At 44.0% G+C, this 24,077-nt stretch overlaps 1 protein-coding gene across 3 annotated transcripts in view; it reads left to right on the forward strand.

The window, feature by feature from the left end:
- Positions 1-24,077, forward strand: part of GRIK2 (glutamate ionotropic receptor kainate type subunit 2) — an 853,883-nt gene that overhangs the window by 315,751 nt on the left and 514,055 nt on the right. For all 3 annotated transcript variants that reach the window (XM_068231225.1, XM_068231227.1, XM_068231226.1), the window contains one exon: positions 18,990-19,157. In XM_068231225.1, coding sequence (XP_068087326.1) covers positions 18,990-19,157 — 168 coding nt within the window. The remainder of the gene's footprint in view (positions 1-18,989; positions 19,158-24,077) is intronic.

Consider the following 24,077-nt stretch of genomic DNA (forward strand, 5'->3'; position numbering starts at 1 on the left):
CTTTTTAACTTACCACCTTGCCCTTTACTTTACTGTTTTATTTTTTCACAGCTCTGCCCTGTAGTCTGTTTTATTATCTCAATCGGTTGATGCCCACTTCTTGTTGGACCCATGAGAGCTATCAAACTAAAATTGGCTGAATGAAAGATGGCCTTATATATTAAGTCTTGTAAATCTTGTACATTTAAAGCCATAACTGGTCATTAGAGAATAATGAAATGATCCGAATAACATTTCAGAGCAAATTAATTGTATTTATGTATGCCTAGACATTAGGGAAAGTCAAAGTTTTTTTCTGGCCTTAATCAATGGATGCTACCAAACCCCCAGGGCCGTATCTCTAAAGAGGCACCCGTGGGCCGGTGCCATGGGCGGCCCCTCGGGGGGGGGGGGGGCGCCCACCTGTTAGCTACATTTTTTTTTTAAATATTTTTTTTCTTTTAAAAATTGTATTAAGAAAAAAAAAAAGTTGCCTGCCGAGGGAGGATGGGGGGGGGGGGGGGGTGTCTGCGGCAGAGCGCACAACCACATGGAGGGGAGCTCGCCCCCCCGCCTACTGCTACATTGGGATAGCCCAGCACGTCATCCCCTAGCCGCATTCGACTCTCCATTGCGATTGCGGCTCTTTGTTGAGCCGGACTTCCCATCCAGCTAGAGACGAGTCTCTGCCAGAGAGTCTCTAGCAGGCTGCTCCTGTGACTCATGAGTCAACTCATGAGTCAAAGATTGCTGGCCTAGAATCCAGGGCAGCAATCTTTGATTCATGAGTCGACTCATGGGAGCAGCCAGAGCGAGCAGCCTCTGAACGGCTCTCCTCTCTGAAGGCTCAATTTGCGGGCACGAACAGGAGCAGGACCAGAGCAGGACCAGAGGGGGGACGACTTATTTTTAGTTCTCCTTGGGCCCCCCCCCTCCTGTCACCATGCCCCTCCATAGCGCTGTGCTGTGGATGAGAAACCACGCTGCAGCGGAGCCCAGAGCCAGGGAAAGTGAGTGTGAAGCTGTTTGTAATGCAGCAGCAGCGCCATGGAGGATCAGGGTGACAGGAGGGGGACCCCCGATGTGCGTCATAGCAGCCTCCCCCCCCCCCCGGAGATACCTTAAACCCCACAGTTGCAGCCCCCCCCTGGAGATACCTTCCCTCCCACCAACCCACCCCACAGTAGCAGCCCCCCCTGGAGATACCTTCCTCCCACCAACCCACCCCACAGTAGCAGCCCCCCCTGGAGATACCTTCCCTCCCACCAACCCACCCCACAGTAGCAGCCCCCCCTGGAGATACCTTCCCTCCCACCCATGCCACAGTAGCAGCCCCCCCTGGAGATACCTTCCCTCCCACCAACCCACCCCACAGTAGCAGCCCCCCCCCCTGGAGATACCTTCCCTCCCACCCATGCCACAGTAGCAGCAGCCCCCCCCCCTGGAGATAACTTCCCTCCCACCAACCCACCCTACAGTAGCAGCCCCCCCTGGAGATACCTTCCCACCCATCCCACAATAGCAGCAGCCCCCCCCCCCCTGGAGATAACTTCCCTCCCACCAACCCACCCCAGAGTAGCAGCCCCCTCCCCTGGAGATACCTTCCCCTTCCACCCATCCCACAGTAGCAGCAGCCCCCCCCCCCCCTGGAGATACCTTCCCTACCAACCACTCCCCACCCTCCCCCACCCCCAGTAGCAGCACAGCAGCAGACCCCTCCTTGGAAATATTCTCCCAACACCCCACAGCAGCAGCCCCCCCCTGGAGATACCTTCCCTCTCACCCACCCCACAGTAGCAGCTGCAACCCCCTTGGGGATACCTTCCCTCCCACCCATCCCACAGTAGCAGCAGCCCCCCCCCCTGGAGATACCTTACCTCCCACCCACCCCACAGTAGCAGCAGCAGCCCCCCCTTGGAGATATTCTCCTACCACCCCACAGCAGCAGCCCCCCCCCCTGGAGATACCTTCCCTCCCACTCACCCCACAGTAGCAGCAGCAGTCCCCCCTTGGAGATATTCTCCCACCACCCCACAGCAGCAGCCCCCCCTTGGAGATACCCACCCCACAACAGCCCATTGCAGATACCCACCCACCCCACAGCAGCCCATTGAAGATACCCACCCCACAGCAGCCCCTTGGAGTTTCTCTGACCCCAGTACTAGAAGGAAGCAGTGTGGGATGGAGAGAGCAAGACTGCTGCTCCCGGGGACCTGTCCTGAGGCTGGCTGAGCCTCACTAAGGTAAAAAAAAGGTAACTATTATTTTCTGCTGAAATGCTGCCCACATTGCGATTATTTTATGGTGATATGATGCCCACATTGCGATTATTTTATGGTGATATGATGCCCACATTGCGATTATTTTATGGTGATAGGCAGCAATCTTTGATTCATGAGTCGACTCATGGGAGCAGCCAGAGCGAGCAGCCTCTGAACGGCTCTCCTCTCTGAAGGCTCAATTTGCGGGCACGAACGGGAGCAGGACCAGAGGGGGGACGACTTATTTTTAGTTCTCCTTGGGCCCCCCCCTCCTGTCACCATGCCCCTCCATAGCGCTGTGCTGTGGATGAGAAACCACGCTGCAGCGGAGCCCAGAGCCAGGGAAAGTGAGTGTGAAGCTGTTTGTAATGCAGCAGCAGCGCCATGGAGGATCAGGGTGACAGGAGGGGGACCCCCGATGTGCGTCATAGCAGCCTCCCCCCCCAGAGATACCTTAAACCCCACAGTTGCAGCCCCCCCTGGAGATACCTTCCCTCCCACCAACCCACCCCACAGTAGCAGCCCCCCCTGGAGATACCTTCCCTCCCACCAACCCACCCCACAGTAGCAGCCCCCCCCTGGAGATACCTTCCCTCCCACCAACCCACCCCACAGTAGCAGCCCCCCCCTGGAGATACCTTCCCTCCCACCCATGCCACAGTAGCAGCCCCCCCTGGAGATACCTTCCCTCCCACCAACCCACCCTACAGTAGCAGCCCCCCCCTGGAGATACCTTCCCACCCATCCCACAATAGCAGCAGCCTCCCCCCTGGAGATAACTTCCCTCCCACCAACCCACCCCACAGTAGCAGCCCCCTCCCCTGGAGATACCTTCCCCTTCCACCCATCCCACAGTAGCAGCACCCCCCCCCCTGGAGATACCTTCCCTACCAACCACTCCCCACCCCCACCCCCCAGTAGCAGCACAGCAGCAGACCCCTCCTTGGAAATATTCTCCCAACACCCCACAGCAGCAGCCCCCCCCTGGAGATACCTTCCCTCTCACCCACCCCACAGTAGCAGCTGCAACCCCCCTTGGGGATACCTTCCCTCCCACCCATCCCACAGTAGCAGCAGCCCCCCCCCTGGAGATACCTTACCTCCCACCACCCCACAGTAGCAGCAGCAGCCCCCCCTTGGAGATATTCTCCTACCACCCCACAGCAGCAGCCCCCCCTGGAGATACCTTCCCTCCCACCCACCCCACAGTAGCAGCAGCAGTCCCCCCCTTGGAGATATTCTCCCACCACCCCACAGCAGCAGCCCCCCCTTGGAGATACCCACCCCACAGCAGCCCATTGCAGATACCCACCCACCCCACAGCAGCCCATTGAAGATACCCACCCCACAGCAGCCCCTTGGAGTTTCTCTGACCCCAGTACTAGGAGGAAGCAGTGTGGGATGGAGAGAGCAAGACTGCTGCTCCCGGGGACCTGTCCTGAGGCTGGCTGAGCCTCACTAAGGTAAAAAAAAAAGGTAACTATTATTTTCTGCTGAAATGCTGCCCACATTGCGATTATTTTATGGCGATATGATCCCCACATTGCGATTATTTTATGGTGATATGATGCCCACATTGCGATTATTTTATGGTGATATGATGCCCACATTGCGATTATTTTATGGTGAAATGATGCCCACATTGCGATTATTTGATGGTGAAATTCTGCCCACATTGCGATTATTTTATGGTGATACGATGCCCACATTGTGATTATTTGATGGTGAAATGATGCCCACATTGCGATTATTTTATGTTGAAATTCTGCCCACATTGCGATTATTTGATGGTGAAATGATGCCCACACTGCGACTATTTGATGGTGAAATTCTGCCCATATTGCGATTATTTTATGGTGATATGATGCCCACATTGCGATTATTTGATTGTGAAATGATGCCCACATTGCAATTATTTTATGTTGAAATTCTGCCCACATTGTGATTATTTTATGGTGAAACGCTGCTCCATTATGATTATTTGGCACCTATGGGGGGGCCCCATCCAAATTTTCGCAAGGCGGCCCAGTGATTTCTAGTTACGCCCCTGACTACTACCTAAACTGGGGATACCTATAGACCTGGCTACTTATACTGTACTTATACTAATTATTTATATAGCGCCAACATATTACGCAGTGCTGTACAGACTATTTTGCCTTGTCACTAGCTGTCCCTCAGAGGGGCTCACAATCTAATCCCTACCATAGTCATATGTGTATGTATGTATCGTAGTCTAGGGCCAATTTGTAGGGGGAAGCCAATTAACTTATCTGTATGTTTTTGGGATGTGGGAGGAAACCGGAGTGTCTGAAGGAAGCCCACACAGACACAGGGAGACCATACAAACTCCTTGCAGATGTTGACCTGGCTGGGATTGGAGCCCAGCGCTGCAAGGCGAGAGCGCGCTAATTACTACACCACCGTGCTGCCATACTACTGTACTATATTGTACTGCCATCTTCAGCAGTACTTCACAGAGTACGTAGTCATGTCACTGACTATCCTCTGAGGAGCTTACAATCTAATCCTGCCATAGTCTAATGTCCCACCCATCATTATGTAGTTATATAGCACTGACATCTTCTGCAGCACATTACAGAGTACATAGTCATGTCACTGTCCTCAGAGGAGCTCACAATCTAATCCCTACCATAGTCATAGTGTAATGTCTTACCATATTATTATTATTATGTATTTATATAGCAGTGACATCATCTGCAGCACTTTACAGAGTACATAGCCATGTCACTTGACTGTCCTCAGAGGAGCTCACACTCTAATCCTACCATAGTCATAGTCTAATGTCCTACCATATTATTATTATGTATTTATATAGCTCTGACACCTTCTGCAGCACATTACAGAGTACATAGCCATGTCACTGACTGTCCTCAGAGGAGCTCACACTCTAATCCTACCATAGTCATAGTCTAATGTCCTACCATATTATTATTATTATGTATTTATATAGCACTGACATCTTCTGCAGCACTTTGCAGAGAGCATAGTCATGTTACTGACTGTCCTCAGAGGACCTCACAGCCTAATACTACCATAGTCATAGTCTAATGTCCTACCATATTATTATTATGTAGTTATATAGCACTAGCATCTTCTGCAGCACTTTGCAGAGAACGTAGTCATGTTACTGACTTTTCCCAGGGGAGCTCACAATCTAATACCTACCACTATTTTGTGCGAGAGAACACTGGCTGTGTGTTTTTTTGGGGGGTGGGAACATTTCCTACTTGCTTTTTTAGGGTCACTTTACTCATACCTGGGGAGAAAACATGGCCCCACCGACTTTGGGCTGCACTGAAATTTTAATTGGTCCCACCCACTGTATGTTATGGACACGCCCACTGCATTCTGTGGACACGCCCATTTTTTGCCTCCTGGGAGGGGGTCAGGGGGGGCGCCATAGGTTTGGGGTGCCTAGGGGAGCCCAAACCCTAAATACAGCCCTGCAAACCCCTCTGATCAATCTTCAAATGGAGCCTAGTGTACTAGTACCAGTGCAGTCTGATTATGCCTACATATTTGTTAGTCCCTAAAGTCTGTAAGTAGTGTTTAGTGGAAAGATGAATCTGCACGTACGCAAGACTAGTAATACAGTATAACATGTTTCTTCTATTCAGTTATTCTTCATAAGCTAATAACTGATCTTATATCAACCAAACCTTATCATAAACATCTGTCTCAAGCAGATCATAGGATCTCCATGAGCAAAATATAATCGGCATTGGTAGTTTTAAACCAAGCAGCATGTCCAAAACAAAATGCAGACACAGGTAAACAGCTATTTGGTTAACTTATTTATTGCTGAATTCTCTGTTTTGCCTGAAGTTCATCTTAAAGCTTGGCTTAACATAAAAGGGCTTCAAAGAACAGGGAAAGAAAATATTTAATATTTATGAGTCTAAGAAAAATACTCTAATCTTCCAAACAATGCAGAGCTCATCCCCTAAGCATATGAGGTGAAAGTGAAAAGAGCAGTTTCAATCTAACCCGAGCTGTTTGCCCGTAATGCACACATTGTTTATGAAGATAGCAATAGAACATTGTGGCTCAGCCTTCAAAGTAGACTAGATTAATTTCATATGAAGGATCCTATCACAATTGATTGTTGCAGAAATATATGTCTTCTTTTAAATTCTCCATGGAGGCAATGTGAGAAAATTGCTTTCCTCCAACAAAACAAAGGTCTGCTTCCTATCTTACAAGGAGGCGAGTTTGCACATTACGAGCACGTTAACTGTGTCTATCATTTCTGTTTAGAATTCCATTGTCACTTGAGAAACAATCTTCCACTTCGCCAGCATGCCGGCTTGCATGCTTCAGATTTTTGTATTCATATTCCTCGTGTAACAATTTTCCAGTTGCCTTAACAAAATCTATCAAATCTATTGTTATTTTCCTTTTACTTGAGCCAGAATTTTCTACTTTGCTTGTCAGTTCCTTTCTTAGCGATTACCCAGCCCTAATTTATATTCAGGAAAGACCCTGCTTTCCTCAGTTCTATCTACCATACCATAACTATGTCCTTACTGTGACCTTCATGTTATCATTCTTTCAAGGCATGACAAATTGTTCCAGTCATTATTTAGCATTTCAAACACAAATTCACACATGTGTGAGTGCACCAACTCAATGCAGTGCTAGCATACTGAGATTACCTTTAGAAGAATATTCTACTACCTGTAAGTAAACTTTGAAATTGTTCCTTTCTAAACTGAAATTCCAAGAAGAAATATTAGATTGCCTTTCAGACTTGTTTGTTATTTATTTTATGAAAACAGTCTTACCTAAAGGATGGATTCAATTTTATATAACCAAGTATAAATAGTGTAACCTCTCTTTGGCACTACTCCTCTCAGCCAGAAGACTTATCTTTTTTACATTGGTTTTAAGCATCTCATGCTTGGTCTCAGATATTCATAGTTGAGCACCCACATGATATTTTTGCACTTTGATTGGCTCAATAGCCTGACTGTCAAGTGACAGGCAGCCTACAGGGCCAATCAAAGTGCAGGAATATCGTACGGTGAAACTACTGGACCTGCTGGGCTCTGGGTGGGTTCAGTGGAGTGCTCATTAAGTGTAACAAAGCACTCTTTAAACTGCGCACGCTATGGCTGCATAGCATGCGCAGGGAATTATAACACTCCCTGCTGTCATTAAAGGATACCACAGCCCACAGGCTGTGGTAAAATAAATGCTGCTATGCATAGGGGAAAAAAAGGACATACCACTTCCCTCGCTCCCTGCTCCCTGCTGTCGGCCCCCACTTGGTTCCCACAGCTGCCGGTACCAGTCGACTCTCCTGACCCGGACATACTGTGCTGCGCATGCGCAGTATGTCCTATAATCTTCCCTCCTGCCATCGCAACATAACAGCAGAAGAACGGAAACTCCCCCGCCTCCTCCCTTCCCAGCGTGTGCACTCCACTATAAAGCTAGCGTGACATGCTAGCTGGAGTTGCAATGGGAGCGGCAATTTGGAGAGAGAGAGGGGGAGTAAGTTGGGATGGACGGGGAAGCGAGCACTTTGTTATCCATCCCAACTTACTCCCCCTCCGCTCTCTCTCCAAATCGCCGCTCCCAGCGCAACTAGCATGTCACGCTAGCTTTATTAGTGGAGTGCACACGCTGGTAAGGGAGGAGGCGAGGGGAGTGTCCATTCTTCTGCCGTCATGTTGCAATGGCAGAAGGGAAGATTATAGGACATACTGCGCATGCGCAGCGCAGTATGTCCGGGTCAGGGATCAGGAGAGTCGGCCGGTACCAGCAGCTGTGGGAACTGAGCGAGGGCCGACAGCAGGGAGCAAGGGAAGCGGTATGTCCTTTTTTTTCCCTACACATAGCAGCATTTTTTTTTACCACAGCCTATTGGGCTGTGGTATCCTTGAAGCTGCTGTAGCAGCACAGCTTAGTGAATCAAGCCCATAATGCCATCACAGAAGTTTTAGGACACAAAGTGAATGATTAAAGTAGCTAAACTAAAGCTAAAACTAATTTTTTGTAGATTGAGTAGAGAAGGGTTATCACAGTTAACATGCAGATTCCAGCCGAACGATGAGGGCAGGATGATTAATTTGTCTGACATTTATAGTAAAGTGTTGACATTTTAGGTCTGATTTATTAAAAACACATTCAAGGGTTTATGATAAGTAGCTCATTAGCCACTGAACCTCCAGACCCCTAAGTTCTGATTGTGACTTTAAAAAAGCAAATTTCAAATACCACTTAGGAAGTACATATTAGATTCTGAGTTTATAGGTTCAACCTGTTGCAAACAGATATTCATAGTAAACAGGCCCACCAACTGGTTAATTTTTGCATCCCAATACATATTGTAATTTAAATATTGATGATTATTAATTTATTTAAGTGGTGTTGTAAAGTGAAATACAAAGTAGTTAGGCCCCCGTAAACAGTGGAACGTTGCAGTTCAACTTAATGGAGACACCTTAATGCAGAAAGTTGCACTGCAATAGTAAGTCTATGCAATGTTCAGAGTGCATCTGGTATGATGTGACAGAACATACTACAGTGTGCGTTAACAGTGGGAATAAAGCATACTTTTCAATGAGTGTATGCTTCACTGTATCCGGCGAGTGCAACTTCTTTCATTCGGTTGTGTTTTATTTCTGCTTTTATGGGTATGGTAACACAGTTCCCACCTAATAATTACAGATATCATCTGCTATAAAAAAAGCAAAAAAAAAAACATATACTTGGAAAGTTACTGAAAGTGACCTATCAGAATTCTTGTTCCATTTTCCAATAGACGACATATAAATCTTAACTGGTTTTAGATGTTGCCATGACATTTTAAACCTAGATTGTGTATTTATTTTACATTCTTATATATATATTTTTTCTTTTTTGCTGTAATTAGATAGTTGAGTTTGCTGTATTATCTACTGTACCGGTGTATAACCATAGTAATACATATTTCATGATCACTTTGTGTGATCCGGACATAAGCAGGCATTTTCAAACAGACTGGCGCTAACAATCTCTTTCTTCTAATATGTAAAATGCCTGCTTTCATTTGGCCATATTCTTTATTAATTAAACATTTTTCTTTGTACCCATATTTCACTTTCTGTTTGATCCCTACATATATGTTAAATAACTTGTGTAAACAAAAGACTAAACAAAAAGTGTTTAATTTATTCTTCAGGTCTGCCAGCTTTAATCCTTTGCTTACAATACCGTTTTTACAGTATGTAACTGAATTGAAGCAATATGCCCTCAGACAGCTTCTCTTTGAAATAAAGTGATATTGCTTCCTTATTTTTAAACATCTAAATGTTACTATACTGCATTAAAGCTCTACTTGTACAAAAGGTGTATAGTACAATGTAACACACACCTCATGGCATTACATAAACATTATTACTTTATTAGAAAAAAAGATTACAGTCATGTCATTTACTAGAGTTTATGTAGTTTATTTATTGGGTAGACATTTTTGGTAGTGCACCCAAAGTGTTCCTCCTTTTTATTCATTTTTACTGTGAAGAGGGAGGCTGTGAATGTTATGTTATCTGGACTGCTAAGAACTCCTGTGTTCTCTTTGAGAGCTCGGCAATCAAGGCCATGTGTTGTAGTGGGAGTAACATCATTGGCCACATTCTACACCTAAAGTGCTGTGAGAAACTAAATGATGCTACAATTTCTCCAGCAGGGTGAATGAAAGAGAAGAAACCAGACTGAAGTTAAGTGACCACAGTCTCTTAGCCGGTTCAGCGCCGCAGTGCCGAAAATCTCATGCATCTGAGCAACGTTCACCTCCCATTAATTCGCCTATAACTTTATTGCTACTTATCACAATGAATTGATCTATATCTTGTTTTTTCTGCCACCAATTAGGCTTTCTTTGGGGGTACATTTTGCTAAGAGCCACTTTACTGTAAATGCATTTTAATAGGAAGAAGAAGAAAAAAACAGAAAAAAATCATTATTTCTCAGTTTTTGGCCATTATAGTTTGAAATTAATATACGCTACCGTAATTAAAACGCATGTGTTTTATTTGCCCATATATCCCGGTTCTTACACCATTTAAACGATGTCCCTATCACAATTTATGGTGCCGATATTTCATTTAGAAATAAAGGTGCATTTTTTCAATTTGCGTCCATCCCTATTTATAAGCTTATAATTTAAAAGAATATAATAACATATTCTCTTGACATGCATAATTAAAAAGTTCAGACCCTTGGGCAACTATTTATGTTGTTTTTGTTTGTTTTTTAATTGTATTTATTTTTTTTTATAAAAAAAGTGTATGTGGGTAATTTTTGGTGTGGGAGGGAAACTGCTAATTTTAAATGTAAAATTATATTTTTTTTAATAAAAAATGTATGTGGGTGCAGTTTACTATTTGGCCACAAGATGGCCACAGTGAAAAAAGTCTTGGATGCGAACGATCTTGCATCCAGGAACTAAAATGCTGGGGAAAAGTTTCCTGGGGGCAAAAATACCGCGCTCTCTGGAGAGAAAGTGTCGGTATTTCTGCGGGGAAGTTAGATCGGTGAATGGGAATTATATTCCCATTCACTGATCGGGGGGCTAGCAGCGGGCGCGCGCGCGGGCGTGCGCCCGATCGTGCGCACTACGCAGGGAAAGCAGCAGTGCCTATCTGGACGAGGAAACTTGTCCAGATAGGCCGAACTGGTTAACAGGTGAAACAACATTATTTACAATACTTTTATCATTAAAGGATACTTGTAGTGAAAAAAGATTTGATATAGGGATGGATAACCATGTTAGCTGGGGAACATTTCCTGAAAAATAACGACCGTTCGCCCATTCGCGTTTACTATATTTTAATACCTTTGAAAAATGGAAAATACCTTTAAGTAGGGTTGGTGATCACTTGACTGCTGTTTTCTTACTCTTCATGCAAGGAGGAGAACATAGCATAGACCACAAGTGTATCAGACCTTTTTGGCAGTCCATGCTCAAAGAAAAGAGAGACAATAGAACACTCTTTTAATGCTTTCTGACAAGTATGTTTATTTTTTACTTTGTTTTGCTTTTTAGTCACAACCATTACTTAGTTAGTAATTACTTAGTAGGGTGAATCAAATAGCTCAAGTTCAGAGATGCTTCAACACATTATCAGTCTCAAATTGTGAGAACTTCATTGATTTTAATGGAGCACCATTTACAGTTTCACCAAAATGCCTGGAGCCAGAATAATATAATGCAATTAGTACCAGATTGTTTAGGTGAAGGTTTTAGGGTTTGTGTATGTGTGTCCACACATACCCCCTAAACATGGATTTTTTATTTTATTCCTCAAATTAAGCTGTTATATGCCCATACGAACCAGATCCCAAAGCTGTTGATACATCATCTGGGAACTCATGTAACTACAACTGTTTTCAATCTCATTATAAGGTCCAATGTGCTCTAGTTGATTTTAGCTTAGATGTAAAAAAAATGTGAAGCATACAAAAATGCAATTCAGTTATCTCAGTCTTATCAGCTGGGAAGGGTGCAGTCTTTGTGATATCCACTTGTGGTTCCTCTTGCCAAGGAGGCAGTAACCTTTTGTACTGAAGGGCCTTAATTTATTCATAAGTTCCACTTGAAACTGAAACTAAGGCCATGTGTATCATTCAGCAAACCATGACAAGAAAGTATACAATTAGTTAATATGTCTATTTGTCTATTATACCACTGGAGGAAAGACAATCATGACAACTCTAAAGTTAACTCAGTAACCTAGCTGCATATCTTTAATTTTAATTTTAAATAAAAAGGAAACACACTCATTACTCACTTTATCATTAATGCTAATATGTGTGCCAAATGACAGTCATAGAAAAATACAGTAGTTTAATAAGATGCACAATTTGAATCTGCAGCCGGGGCTCCCTATTGGTCCCCATTGAGCCATTTTATTGGTTCAGACAGCGAACCAATGGGGAGCCCTGACTGCAGATTCAAAGATGCTTTGCCCGGGCTCCTATGTGGACAGTAATTACAGTGCTAGATACACTGTAATTACGTGACGGAATTTGCGGCGAGAGGCGTCGGGTGATTGGCAGCGGTATGTATAATGATGGGTGTCGGGCAGAGCTACGTTGGGGGCTTCTAATGTGTGCGGCGACATGACGGGGAGCTCTGGGGTTTTCCTTATTAAAGGAGACCCCCAGATGCTGTGGTGACAACGTGCGTTCGCTGGTTTAGACCTGCTTTTTGCAGGTCTAAGCTAATGCTCATGTCTGCCGGGAAGTATCGCTTCCTGGAGGCATGCAATCGGTAACTGGATACCGTGTAAAGAACTCGCTGGGCGATTATATCACCCAAGCGAGTTCTTTTCCGCCTGGGGGGGTCTAACGTTTAATAAGATTAGGCTATGCCCCCATCGCCTAAGTTAAGAACTCACCAGTGCTTAGCACTGGCGAGTTCAGCAATAGAATATGGCCCATAATCTCACTGGCATACTCATTCTGGGTTAGTGACTCTGAAAGTATTAAAAGCAGATTAAAGGCGGAGGACTAGCCAAGAAGCTAGAGAGGTTAAAATGGCAGTAAAATTTCCTTAATAGAATACAATTTAATAAGTGAAAGGCATATGTACTATTTCAAACTTCTGAAAATTAATTTCTGTGTAAAATTAGTCTATTGCCTTATTTTAAAGTTAAAAGATTTAATGAAAGGGCATTTACACTATTTCCACAATAATAAACTGTACTATTTGAAACTTCTGAAAATGAATTTCTGTGTAAAATTAGTCTATGGCCTTATTTTAAATATACAACTCTCTAAAATAAAGGATTCATTTCCTGTAACATGTTCTAAAGTGTTTATCTTGAGTTTGTTTTGATTATATTTTTTATCTTGTCTTCTCATTTAATTTCATAAATAACTTAGTACAGGTACGACAGAGCTAACAATTGTTCTGTGAACACAGTGGTCACCAATCAATCATGCTGGGGCATTGGGGGTCTATAAGGATGCCAGATCTCTAACGTTTCCCAACGCCTGAGCACGATCAGTTGCAATGTCATTTTCAACAGACCAATGGAATCTGTTTTGTCGTGCAGGGATCATTGTTCCTCAATGCGCTCCATAGCAACAGAGCACATTACCAGCATCAAGGATAGGGATGTGTCTGTACAGCATCATTCCCCTAATTGTTGCCCAAGGGATCATTTCCCAATCCCTGATGGGTGATAATTATCATATGTGTGTTCTTAGCTTCAGGCTTTTGTTTTCTGATGTCATTTGTTTACTTTCAACATGCAACACATTGGAAATTGCAGAAGACATGCGGCTAAGTTTTTTAGCTTGGCCTATGGCTGTGTCTATGCGTATGCATGTTTATGTATGTGTGTGTATATATATATATATATATATATATATATATATATATATATATACATCTAAGTATACATATACAACTGTATACACAGCTAGCTAGATAGATTATATATATATATATATATATATATATATATATATATATATATATATATATATATATATATATATTCTTTCATTTTCATTGAGAGCTTTATCTTTTCTAAATATGTTAAACAATAAAGACTTTCTATAATTACAATTTCAGATGTGCCTCTTTGACAACAATAAAGCCAGCGTGTGATTCCCGGCATGAGACACAATTCATCCTCATATTATTTTCTTGTCCTTTATCTTATGGTGACAGTGATGAAAATGTCCTTCTTTTACAAAGCACTGAATTATATCCCACTAATTCCATAAATATGAAATGCGCTTACCTCCTATGGTTAACATAATTTAGTACTGATATTGAAGATTTTGTTGGACAGATTAACAATTATCATGAATGTCTTTTATCACAATAGCTTTACAGCATTTTGTTGCCACGAAGTCACCACCTTTTAATGATATAATATTAATATTATGATGAAAGCTCATGTATGGATATTTTGCTAGAATATCTCTATAAAGATAAATAGACCTGATGTAATTTAGAGGACCATCTCCTATTGCTATTATCTAAAACTCACCATAAGTTTTTGTATATATATATATATATATATATATATATATATATATATATATATATATATATATATATTAGGAGTAATTAATTAACACAACTTTTTTGTTACCTTGCCCAGAAGAAGGAGGCTATTACTGTTTTGTTTGATGTGTGTGTGTGTGTGTGTGTTTGTTTGTTTGTTTGTTTGTTTTTAAGGGGAGTCTGATGTCCAGTTTGATGTCTGATGTCCATAAAGTATACCTGGCCTAATATTCAGTCTGCTACACAAATATTTGTATTCTTCAGTCCATTATCTGGTTGTTCTCTTGTTTTATCCAGCACCCTTGCATGGTTACCCTGTTTCTTCTATCCAGTCCTGTTTATCTATCGTACCTTGTGTGTTTTTTATTCACCTTGATACCTCTTTGTACATATTTGCGTAGTTGCTTACTTTACATTTACATTCAGGTAGCTTCAGGTAGATCATTGTGCTGTTTATTTTGCTTTTCTTACACTCACTTAACCACTTGAGGACCTAGGGCTTTCTACCCCTTAAGGACCGGCCACTTTTTTTCCATTCAGACCACTGCAGCTTTCACGGTTTATTGCTCGCTCATACAACCTACCACATAAATGAATTTTGGCTCCTTTTCTTGTCACTAATAAAGCTTTCTTTTGGTGCTATTTGATTGCTCCTGCGATTTTTACTTTTTATTATATTCATCAAAAAAGACATGAATTTTGGCAAAAAAATGATTTTTTTAACTTTCTGTGCTGACATTTTTCAAATAAAGTAAAATTTCTGTATACATGCAGCGCGAAAAATGTGGACAAACATGTTTTTGATAAAAAAAAACCCATTCAGTGTATATTTATTGGTTTGGGTAAAAGTTATAGCGTTTACAAACTATGGTGCAAAAAGTGAATTTTCCCATTTTCAAGCATCTCTGACTTTTCTGACCCCCTGTCATGTTTCATGAGGGGCTAGAATTCCAGGATAGTATAAATACCCCCCAAATGACCCCATTTTGGAAAGAAGACATCCCAAAGTATTCACTGAGAGGCATAGTGAGTTCATAGAAGATATTATTTTTTGTCACAAGTAAGCGGAAAATGACACTTTGTGAGAAAAAAAAAAAAAAGAAAAAAAGTTTCCATTTCTTCTAACTTGCGACATAAAAAAATGAAATCTGCCACGGACTCACCATGCCCCTCTCTGAATACCTTGAAGGGTCTACTTTCCAAAATGGGGTCATTTGTGGGGTGTGTTTACTGTCCTGACATTTTGGGGGGTGCTAAATTGTAAGCACCCCTGTAAAGCCTAAAGGTGCTCATTGGACTTTGGACCCCTTAGCGCAGTTAGGCTGCAAAAAAGTGCCACACATGTGGTATTGCCGTACTCAGGAGAAGTAGTATAATGTGTTTTGGGGTGTATTTTTACACATACCCATGCTGGGTGGGAGAAATATCTCTGTAAATGACAATTTGTTAATTTTTTTTACACACAATTGTCCATTTACAGAGATCTTTCTCCCACTCAGCATGGGTATGTGTAAAAATACACCACAAAACACATTATACTAATGATCAATTTCCGCTAACTTTTGACAAAAAATAAAATCTTCTATGAACTTGTCATACACCTAACAGAATACCTTGGGGTGTCTTTTTTTCTAAAATGGGGACACTTGTGAGGTTCCTATACCGCCCTGGCATTTTACGGGCCCAAAACCGTGAGTAGTCTGGAAACCAAATGTCTCAAAATGACTGTTCAGGGGTATAAGCATCTGCAAATTTTGATGACAGGTGGTCTATGAGGGGGCGAATTTTGTGGAACCGGTCATAAGCAGGGTGGCCTTTTAGATGACAGGTTGTATTGGGCCTGATCTGATGGATAGGAGTGCTAGGGGAATGACAGGAGGTGATTGATGGGTGTCTCAGGGGGTGGTTAGAGGGGAAAATAGATGCAATCAATGCACTGGGGAGGTGATCGGAAGGGGGTCTGAGGGGGATCTGAGGGTTTGGCCGAGTGATCAGGAGCCCACACGGGGCAAATTAGGGCCTGATCTGATGGGTAGGTGTGCTAGGGGGTGACAGGAGGTGATTGATGGGTGTCTCAAGGTGTGATTAGAGGGGGGAATAGATGCAAGCAATGCACTGGCGAGGTGATCAGGGCTGGGGTCTGAGGGCATTCTGAGGGTGTGGGCGGGTGATTGAGTGCCCTAGGGGCAGATAGGGGTCTAATCTGATAGGTAGCAGTGACAGGGGGTGATTGATGGGTAATTAGTGGGTGTTTAGGGTAGAGAACAGATGTAAACACTGCACTTGGGAGGTGATCGGACGTCGGATCTGCGAGCGATCTATTGGTGTGGGTGGGTGATCAGATTGCCCACAAGGGGCAGGTTAGGGGCTGATTGATGGGTGGCAGTGACAGCGGGTGATTGATGGGTGGCAGTGACAGGGGGTGATTGATGGGTGGCAGTGACAGGGGGTGATTGATGGGTGATTGATAGGTGATTGACAGGTGATTGACAGGTAATCAGTGGGTTATTACAGGGGAGAACAGATGTAAATATTGCACTGGCGAATTGATAAGGGGGGGTCTGAGGGTAATCTGAGCGTGTAGGCGGGTGATTGGGTGCCCGCAAGGGGCAGATTAGGGTCTGATCTGATGGGTAACAGTGACAGGTGGTGATAGGGGGTGATTGATGGGTGATTGATGGGTAATTAGTGGGTGTTTAGAGGAGAGTAAACGCTGCGCTTGGGTGGTGATCTGATGTCGGATCTGCGGGCGATCTATTGGTGTGGGTGGGTAATCAGATTGCCCGCAAGGGGCAGGTTAGGGGCTGATTGTTGGGTGGCAGTGACAGGGGGTGACAGGGGGTGATTGATGGGTGATAGGTGATTGACAGGTGATCAGTGGGTTATTACAGGGAAGGATAGATGTAAATAATGCCCTGGCGAATTGATAAGGGGGGGGTCTGAGGGTAATCTGAGCGTGTAGGCGGGTGATTGGGTGCCCGCAAGGGGCAGATTAGGGTCTGATCTGATAGGTAACAGTGATAGGGGGTGATTGATGGGTGATTGATGGGTAATTAGTGGGTGTTTAGAGAAGATAACAGATGTAAACAATACATTTGGGAGGTAATCTGACGGCGGGTTTGCGGGCGATTTAATGGTGTGGGTGGGTGATCAGATTGCCCGCAAGGGGCAGGTTAGGGGCTGATTGATGGGTGGCAGTGACAGGGGGTGATTGATGGGTGATAGGTGATTGACAGGTGATCAGTGGGTTATTACAGGGAAGAACAGATGTAATGAATGCACTGGTGAATTGATAAGGGGGGGTCTGAGGGCAATCTGAGCGTGTGGGCGGGTGATTGGGTGCCCGCAAGGGGCAGATTAGGGTCTGATCTGAGAGGTAAAAGTGACAGGTGGTGATAGGGGGTGATTGATGGGTGATTGATGGGTAATTAGTGTGTGTTTAGAGGAGAGAATAGATGTAAACAATGGATTTGGGAGGTGATCTGATGTCGGATCTGCGGGCGATCTATTGGTGTGGGGGGTGATCAGATTGCCCGCAAGGGGCAGGTTAGGGGCTGATTGATGGGTGGCAGTGACAGGGGGTGATTGATGGGTGATTGACGGGTGATTGACGGGTGATTGACAGGTGATTGACAGGTGATCAGGGGGGATAGATGCATACAGTGCATGGGGAGGGGGTCTGGGGGGGGGTCTGGGGAGAATCTGGGGGGTGGGGGGGTGATCAGGAGGGAGCAGGGGGCAGGGGGGGGGGGGGTATAAAAAAAAAATAGCGTTGACAGATAGTGACAGGGAGTGATTGATGGGTGATTAGGGGGGTGATTGGGTGCAAACAGGGGTCTGGGGGGTGGGCAGGGGGGGGGTCTGATGGGTGCTGTGGGCGATCTGGGGCGGGGGGGGGAGAAAATCAGTGTGCTTGGTGCAGACTAGGGTGGCTGCAGCCTGCCCTGGTGGTCCCTCGGACACTGGGACCACCAGGGCAGGAGGCAGCCTGTATAATACACTTTGTAAACATTACAAAGTGTATTATACACTTTGTATGCGGCGATCGTCGGGTTAACATCCCGCCGGCGCTTCCGTATGGCCGGCGGGATGTTGCGGCGAGTGAGTGGCGACAGGCGGAGGCGGAGGATCGCGTCACGGATGACGCGATCGCTCCGCCCATGCCCAAACAAGGACCGCCGCCATTTGTCAATACGGCGGTCCTTGCGGCATCTGCTTCCCGGCCGCCATTTGTCTATACGGCGGTCGGGAAGTAGTTAAGATGAACTGAATCATCAGATATTGTTTCACCAACATTTTTCCAATCAACATTTGAATTGAAAAATGTTTGCTATAAAAGCTTGCTATTTAATAACGTAAAACACAATTAAATTAATAAAACAATTAAATATCCCTTTAAAAGTGAAGTAAAGACGATATCCTAATGCTCTTATTGGTGATCACTTAATTTCTACCTCACCTGGTATATGCTAGCCTACAGCGACCATGCTGATTTACAAGGCCCCTGTATGTTCTACTGATAACTGCAAAAATATAAATAAATAAAGGTTTATTGACTCTCTTATGCTTTTAAGTGTTTCCTAGAGTTCAGTAGCTTTGGAGAACCTCAGTATATCAGTCAATGATGTTTGATACTGTTAAAGTGTATTATGAGCTCATGTTTTATTAATGTTTATGCTCAACATCTGAAATGTGTTTTTTTTTAATTTCAGGTGGGATATTTGAATACATAGAATCTGGAACTGTTGGAGCAGAAGAACTAGCTTTCAAGTTTGCAGTAAATACAATTAACAGAAACAGAACTTTAGTTCCAAACATAACTTTAACATATGACACACAAAAAATAAACCTCTACGACAGCTTTGAAGCATCTAGAAAAGGTAATGTACTTCTAAAATTTCTTGACAATTGTCTACAGAAATTCTTCTATTTGAAACATGGTGACCACATTTATTAATTAGTTTGTGGGTAGAAATGTTTCTGTGATTGAAACTTCTGTTCAAAATACAAAGTAAGATTATGATTGCTTTTGGATACACCAACCAAAAAAAATATTTACACATGCACAATATGTCACAAACTTCAAACAGTGGTGTACATAGAGTGTGCACTTATGTGGTTTATCCCTCAAATCACTAGTTTAGACATAATTTTTCAAGGCAAAATTAAATAATACTTACTAAAAGAAGACCTAACTGTAAGACTATGTTAAATGTGAATTTAATTAACTTTCCCTGTGGTCTTTTTAATTAAATGCTGCCTTGTTTGCCCTTGCAGATGCCCTGTTGTTCATGCTGCACTTATATATATTTTTTCCCTAAAGGTAGCCATACACTGGTCGATTTGCCATCAGATTCGACCAACAGATAGATCCCTCTCTGATCGAATCTGATCAGAGAGGGATCATATGGCTGCCTTTACTGCAAACAGATTGTGAATCGATTTCAGCATGAAACCGTTCACAATCTGTGAAGCAGCTGCTGCTGCCGCCCCCGCATACATTGCCTGATCTGGCCGGCGCGACTCCCCCGCTGTCTTCTTCTCTGCGCTGGTCTCCGGTCCGGCTGGCTTGCTTCACTGAACTTCCTGTCCAGGGGAAGTTTAAACAGTAGAGGGCGCTCCCAGGACAGGAAGTTCAAGGAGGCTGCAGCCCTGGAGCCCGGAGAAGAATACAGCAGAGACCGGAGGAGTCGCGCCGGCCGGAACAGGTAATGTATCTCCGCTGTATTGCGTCAGTCGTCAGGCATTCGAACGCCGCTATCGACGCACTCCTGACCTGCCGGCGATCAAGAAAAATCTTCCGCACGGATGGATCGACAGGAACCGACGGGAACGATTGATTTCGAATGGAAATGGATCGTTCTGTCAGCGTTTGCGCGACGATTTCACAGCAGATTCGATCTATATCGGTGGGAAAATCATTTGGTGCATGTCAGTTGTCTTGTGTTGCCCCTTCACTCTTCCCACCCTTCGATGTATACAATAATACAATACAATAACATTTCTATAGCGCTTTTCTCCCATAGGACTCAAAGCGCTTAGGCTCTCTCAGATTCAGTAATTAGTAGGATGAAGTATTCACACAACAAAAGTTATATTTCTGCAAATGCCAAACTGAACAGGTGGGTTTTCAGTCTGGATTTAAACACGTCCAGGGATGGAGCTGTCCTGATCTGTTGAGGTAAGGAGTTCCAAAACGTAGGGGCAGCATGACAGAAGGCTCTGGGACCAAAAGTTTCCAAGTGGACTCTGGGTATGACTAGATTATTAGAACCTGTTGATCTGAGAATGCGGGGATTGCTACGCAGCTGCAACATATCTTTCATGTATCCAGGGCCTAAATTATTCAGGGATTTAAATGTCAGTAGGCCGATCTTGAATAGGACCCTCCATTCTATAGGTAGCCAGTGAAGGGAGTGCAGGACTGGCGTTATGTGGCAGTGACGGGGTTGGTTGGTTAGCAGTCTGGCAGCAGTATTCTGTATCAGCTGTAGTCGGTACAAGACCTTTTTTGGAAGGCCAGTGTAGAGAGCATTGCAGTAGTCCAGTCGGGATGTGATGAAGGCGTGGACTAAGGTTGGCAGATCTTCTGGGGGTATGAGGTGCTTGATTTTTGCAATGTTCTTCAGGTGAAAATAGGATGATTTAACCACAGCAGAGATTTGAGTTCTGAACTTTAAATCCCAATCAATTAGAACTCCCAGGCTACGCACATGATCAGAGCTGCGCAGATCCGTGCCTCCTATTCCCAGTGGTGAAGACTGCAAGTTAAGTTGTTTTGTTATCATGCTCTGCCCTCCTATCAGAAGGACTTCAGTTTTGTCTGCATTTAGTTTCAGCCAGTTGTCATTCATCCATTGCTGTAGTTCACGTAAGCAGGCATTTATAGTTAGAGTTGGGTCTGTCACACCAGGCTTGAAGGAAAGATATAGTTGAGTGTCGTCTGCATAGCAGTGGTATGTCAGGCCATGTTTTTGGATTAGTTTTCCCAGCGGTAACATGTAAATCGTGAAAAGCAGGGGAGAGAGGATTGAGCCCTGGGGCACCCCATACCTAAGTGATACAGGGGTAGACAGGAAGGGCCCCATAGACACTTTGTGGGTTCTGCCACTCAAGAAGGATTGGAACCACTGAAGAACTATGCCATCAATGCCGCAGTATTCCTGTAGCCTGTTTATCAAGATGTCATGGTCAACTGTATCAAAGGCTGCAGAAAGGTCTAGCAGTATGAGGATGGAGCACTCTCCTCTGTCTCTTGCCATGAGCAGGTGGTTGCATATTTGGATGAGGGCCGTTTCAGTGCTGTGGTGTTTCCTGAAGCCAGACTGGAATGGGTCATAACTGTTGTTTTGTAGGATTTTGGCTTCTAGCTGGAGGTAAACAGCTTTTTCAATTAGCTTGCCCAGAAAGGGAAGGTTAGAGACAGGTCTGTAGCTGGTCATTGCATCTGGGTCCAGGGAGGGTTTTTTGAGGAGAGGCCTGATGATTGCTTCCTTCAGTAAAGCAGGAAATATCCCTGATTTTAAGGAACAGTTAACAATTTTTAGGAATACCGGTACGAACAGGTCGGGGCAGTTCAACATGAACTGTGTTGGGCCAGGGTCTAGGTCACAGGTAGTTAGGCGGACATGAAGGAGGATGCTTGATGTGACTTCTTCATCAATTTCTTTGAAGTTTGACCAAGGTGTTACATTGTCTCTGCTAATGGTCTTCGGCGCTATATTAGGCTCAGATGCTGTAAGTTGGATGTCGGACCTTATAGCGGAGACTTTGTCTGTGAAGAAATGGGCAAATTGGTCACAGAGGTCCTTTGAAGACTCGATGTTAAGTTTTTGACATGCCGGGTTGCAGAGTTTTTCCACTGTGCGGAACAGTTGGGCTGGTTTGTTAACTGCATTTGCAATCTCTTGTGATAGAAAGGATGATTTTTTTCCCGTGATTACCTTTTGGTAGCTCTTCAAGTGGAGGATTAAGGCATGTTTGTCTTCTGGGGACTGAGATTTGTGCCACAGTCTCTCAAGTTTTCGGCCTTGTCTTTTCAGCTCTTTTATAGCGTTATCAAACCACTGTGCATGATGGTGTGGAGTAAGATATTTGGTGCGCAGAGGAGCAATGGTCTCAAAGGTGGAGGACACACATTTGTTGTATTTAAACACCAGAGTATCAGGGTCCAAGCTGGAGTCAGTCAATTCATCAAAGCTAAGGTTATCTCGGATATGTTGAGGTGTTAGCCCTTTTAAGCGGCGATATTTTATTTGATTCTTGACCTGGTGTTTGACAGCTGGTATTGAGAGGGAGAAGTGGATAGTGTGATGGTCTGACCAGGCAACAGGATTAATTTCCACATTGGCTATTGACAGCCCAGTATGGAATCTAAGGTCCAGAGTGTGGCCTTTCCTGTGAGTAGCAGAGCTGATTGATTGGAGGAAGCCCAGTTCATGTAAGGCACGAGGTAGCTCTATTCCAAGTTTTGAAGAGGAGTCATCCACCCATGTATTGAAATCTCCAAGAACAATCCATCTGGGGTGTTCCAGTGTTAGGTTGCATAGGAGGTCTACAAGTTCCTTAAGGAAGTCTGAGTGTTTTTCTGGTGGGCGGTAGATCAGCAATATGTTAATGTTTTTCTCAGCTGAAAGTTGCACCCCCAAGCATTCAAACGAGTTGGTAGGACCTACAGTAAGTGGTCTGATTTTCAAAGCTGATCTAAAGCAAAGTGCAACCCCTCCTCCCCTGCGTTCTTTCCTGTTGCAGTATATCACGGAATAGTTTGTTGGCACGGCAGCCTCCAGGGTGGGGCCAACTGGTTCAGAAAGCCAGGTTTCAGTCAGGCAGGCCAGATCAGAAGACTCTATTAGATCATGTATGATTGCTGTTTTGTTGTTTATCGATCTGACATTACAGAGGACAACCTTGATGGGGCTACCCTGGGAGCTAGGGTCTGAGATTGATGACTCCAAGACAGAACAGTCTCCAGATGTGTGGCTGTCATCTCTGCTGGATTGTGCTGGAGCTATTAGGGTTGTTGGCTGGGTGTACTCTGCAGATTATGCCAAGTAACAAAAAACTGCTTAAAGTATTGCTGTGTCTGAGTCAGAAGAGAAAATCATATTTAGTCACCTCCTGAGCATCAGTTACCTTTTTTTTATCCTGGCAGTTTGTGCTATGCATGTGCTTATTTTTTCTCTCTACAACAAATATACTGTAGTTTACAGATTATAGATAGCATCAGTCTCCCACAGAGCTTGTATGAAGAGGGCCTAGAACTTCCTTGCCTAGGAAAAGTTCCTGTTGGAAACCTCTGGCCGCTTTTATTATTTACTAATAAAACACTCCATTTGTGGTCAAAATAGTATTGCAACCATATACTGTTAAGTGAGTGGAATATAGTATACACATTCAGTACTGGAAAAATAAGTGATAGGTCTGCTTTAAAAGCATTGGCAGTGACCCACTATCTCCTGACTTAAATATCAATGTGCCAAAATGAGTTAACTTTTTTTAATTTAAATCTTTAATTCCAGCTTCCATGTCCACCAATTCAAGATTGCAATATTTACAAGCAGGGAAAGAAAGATATCATCTACAGTACATGGCAGTATAATATGGCATGTGTTGTGTTGTTCAATTGAGATCCTGTTCTATAAACATTGCTAATTCCATACCATGCTTATAAACCAGAATGAGGGCCACAACCAGATCAGGCCCCAGATTCAACAAGACAAACTCAAACACTCTAGGAAGACCACAGCAGGCCGCAATAATATCTGTCTTAAATCATCATTAGATGCACCAGTATATTC

Source organism: Hyperolius riggenbachi, chromosome 4 (genome assembly GCF_040937935.1).
Source record: "Hyperolius riggenbachi isolate aHypRig1 chromosome 4, aHypRig1.pri, whole genome shotgun sequence".
Lineage (NCBI taxonomy): Eukaryota > Metazoa > Chordata > Amphibia > Anura > Hyperoliidae > Hyperolius > Hyperolius riggenbachi.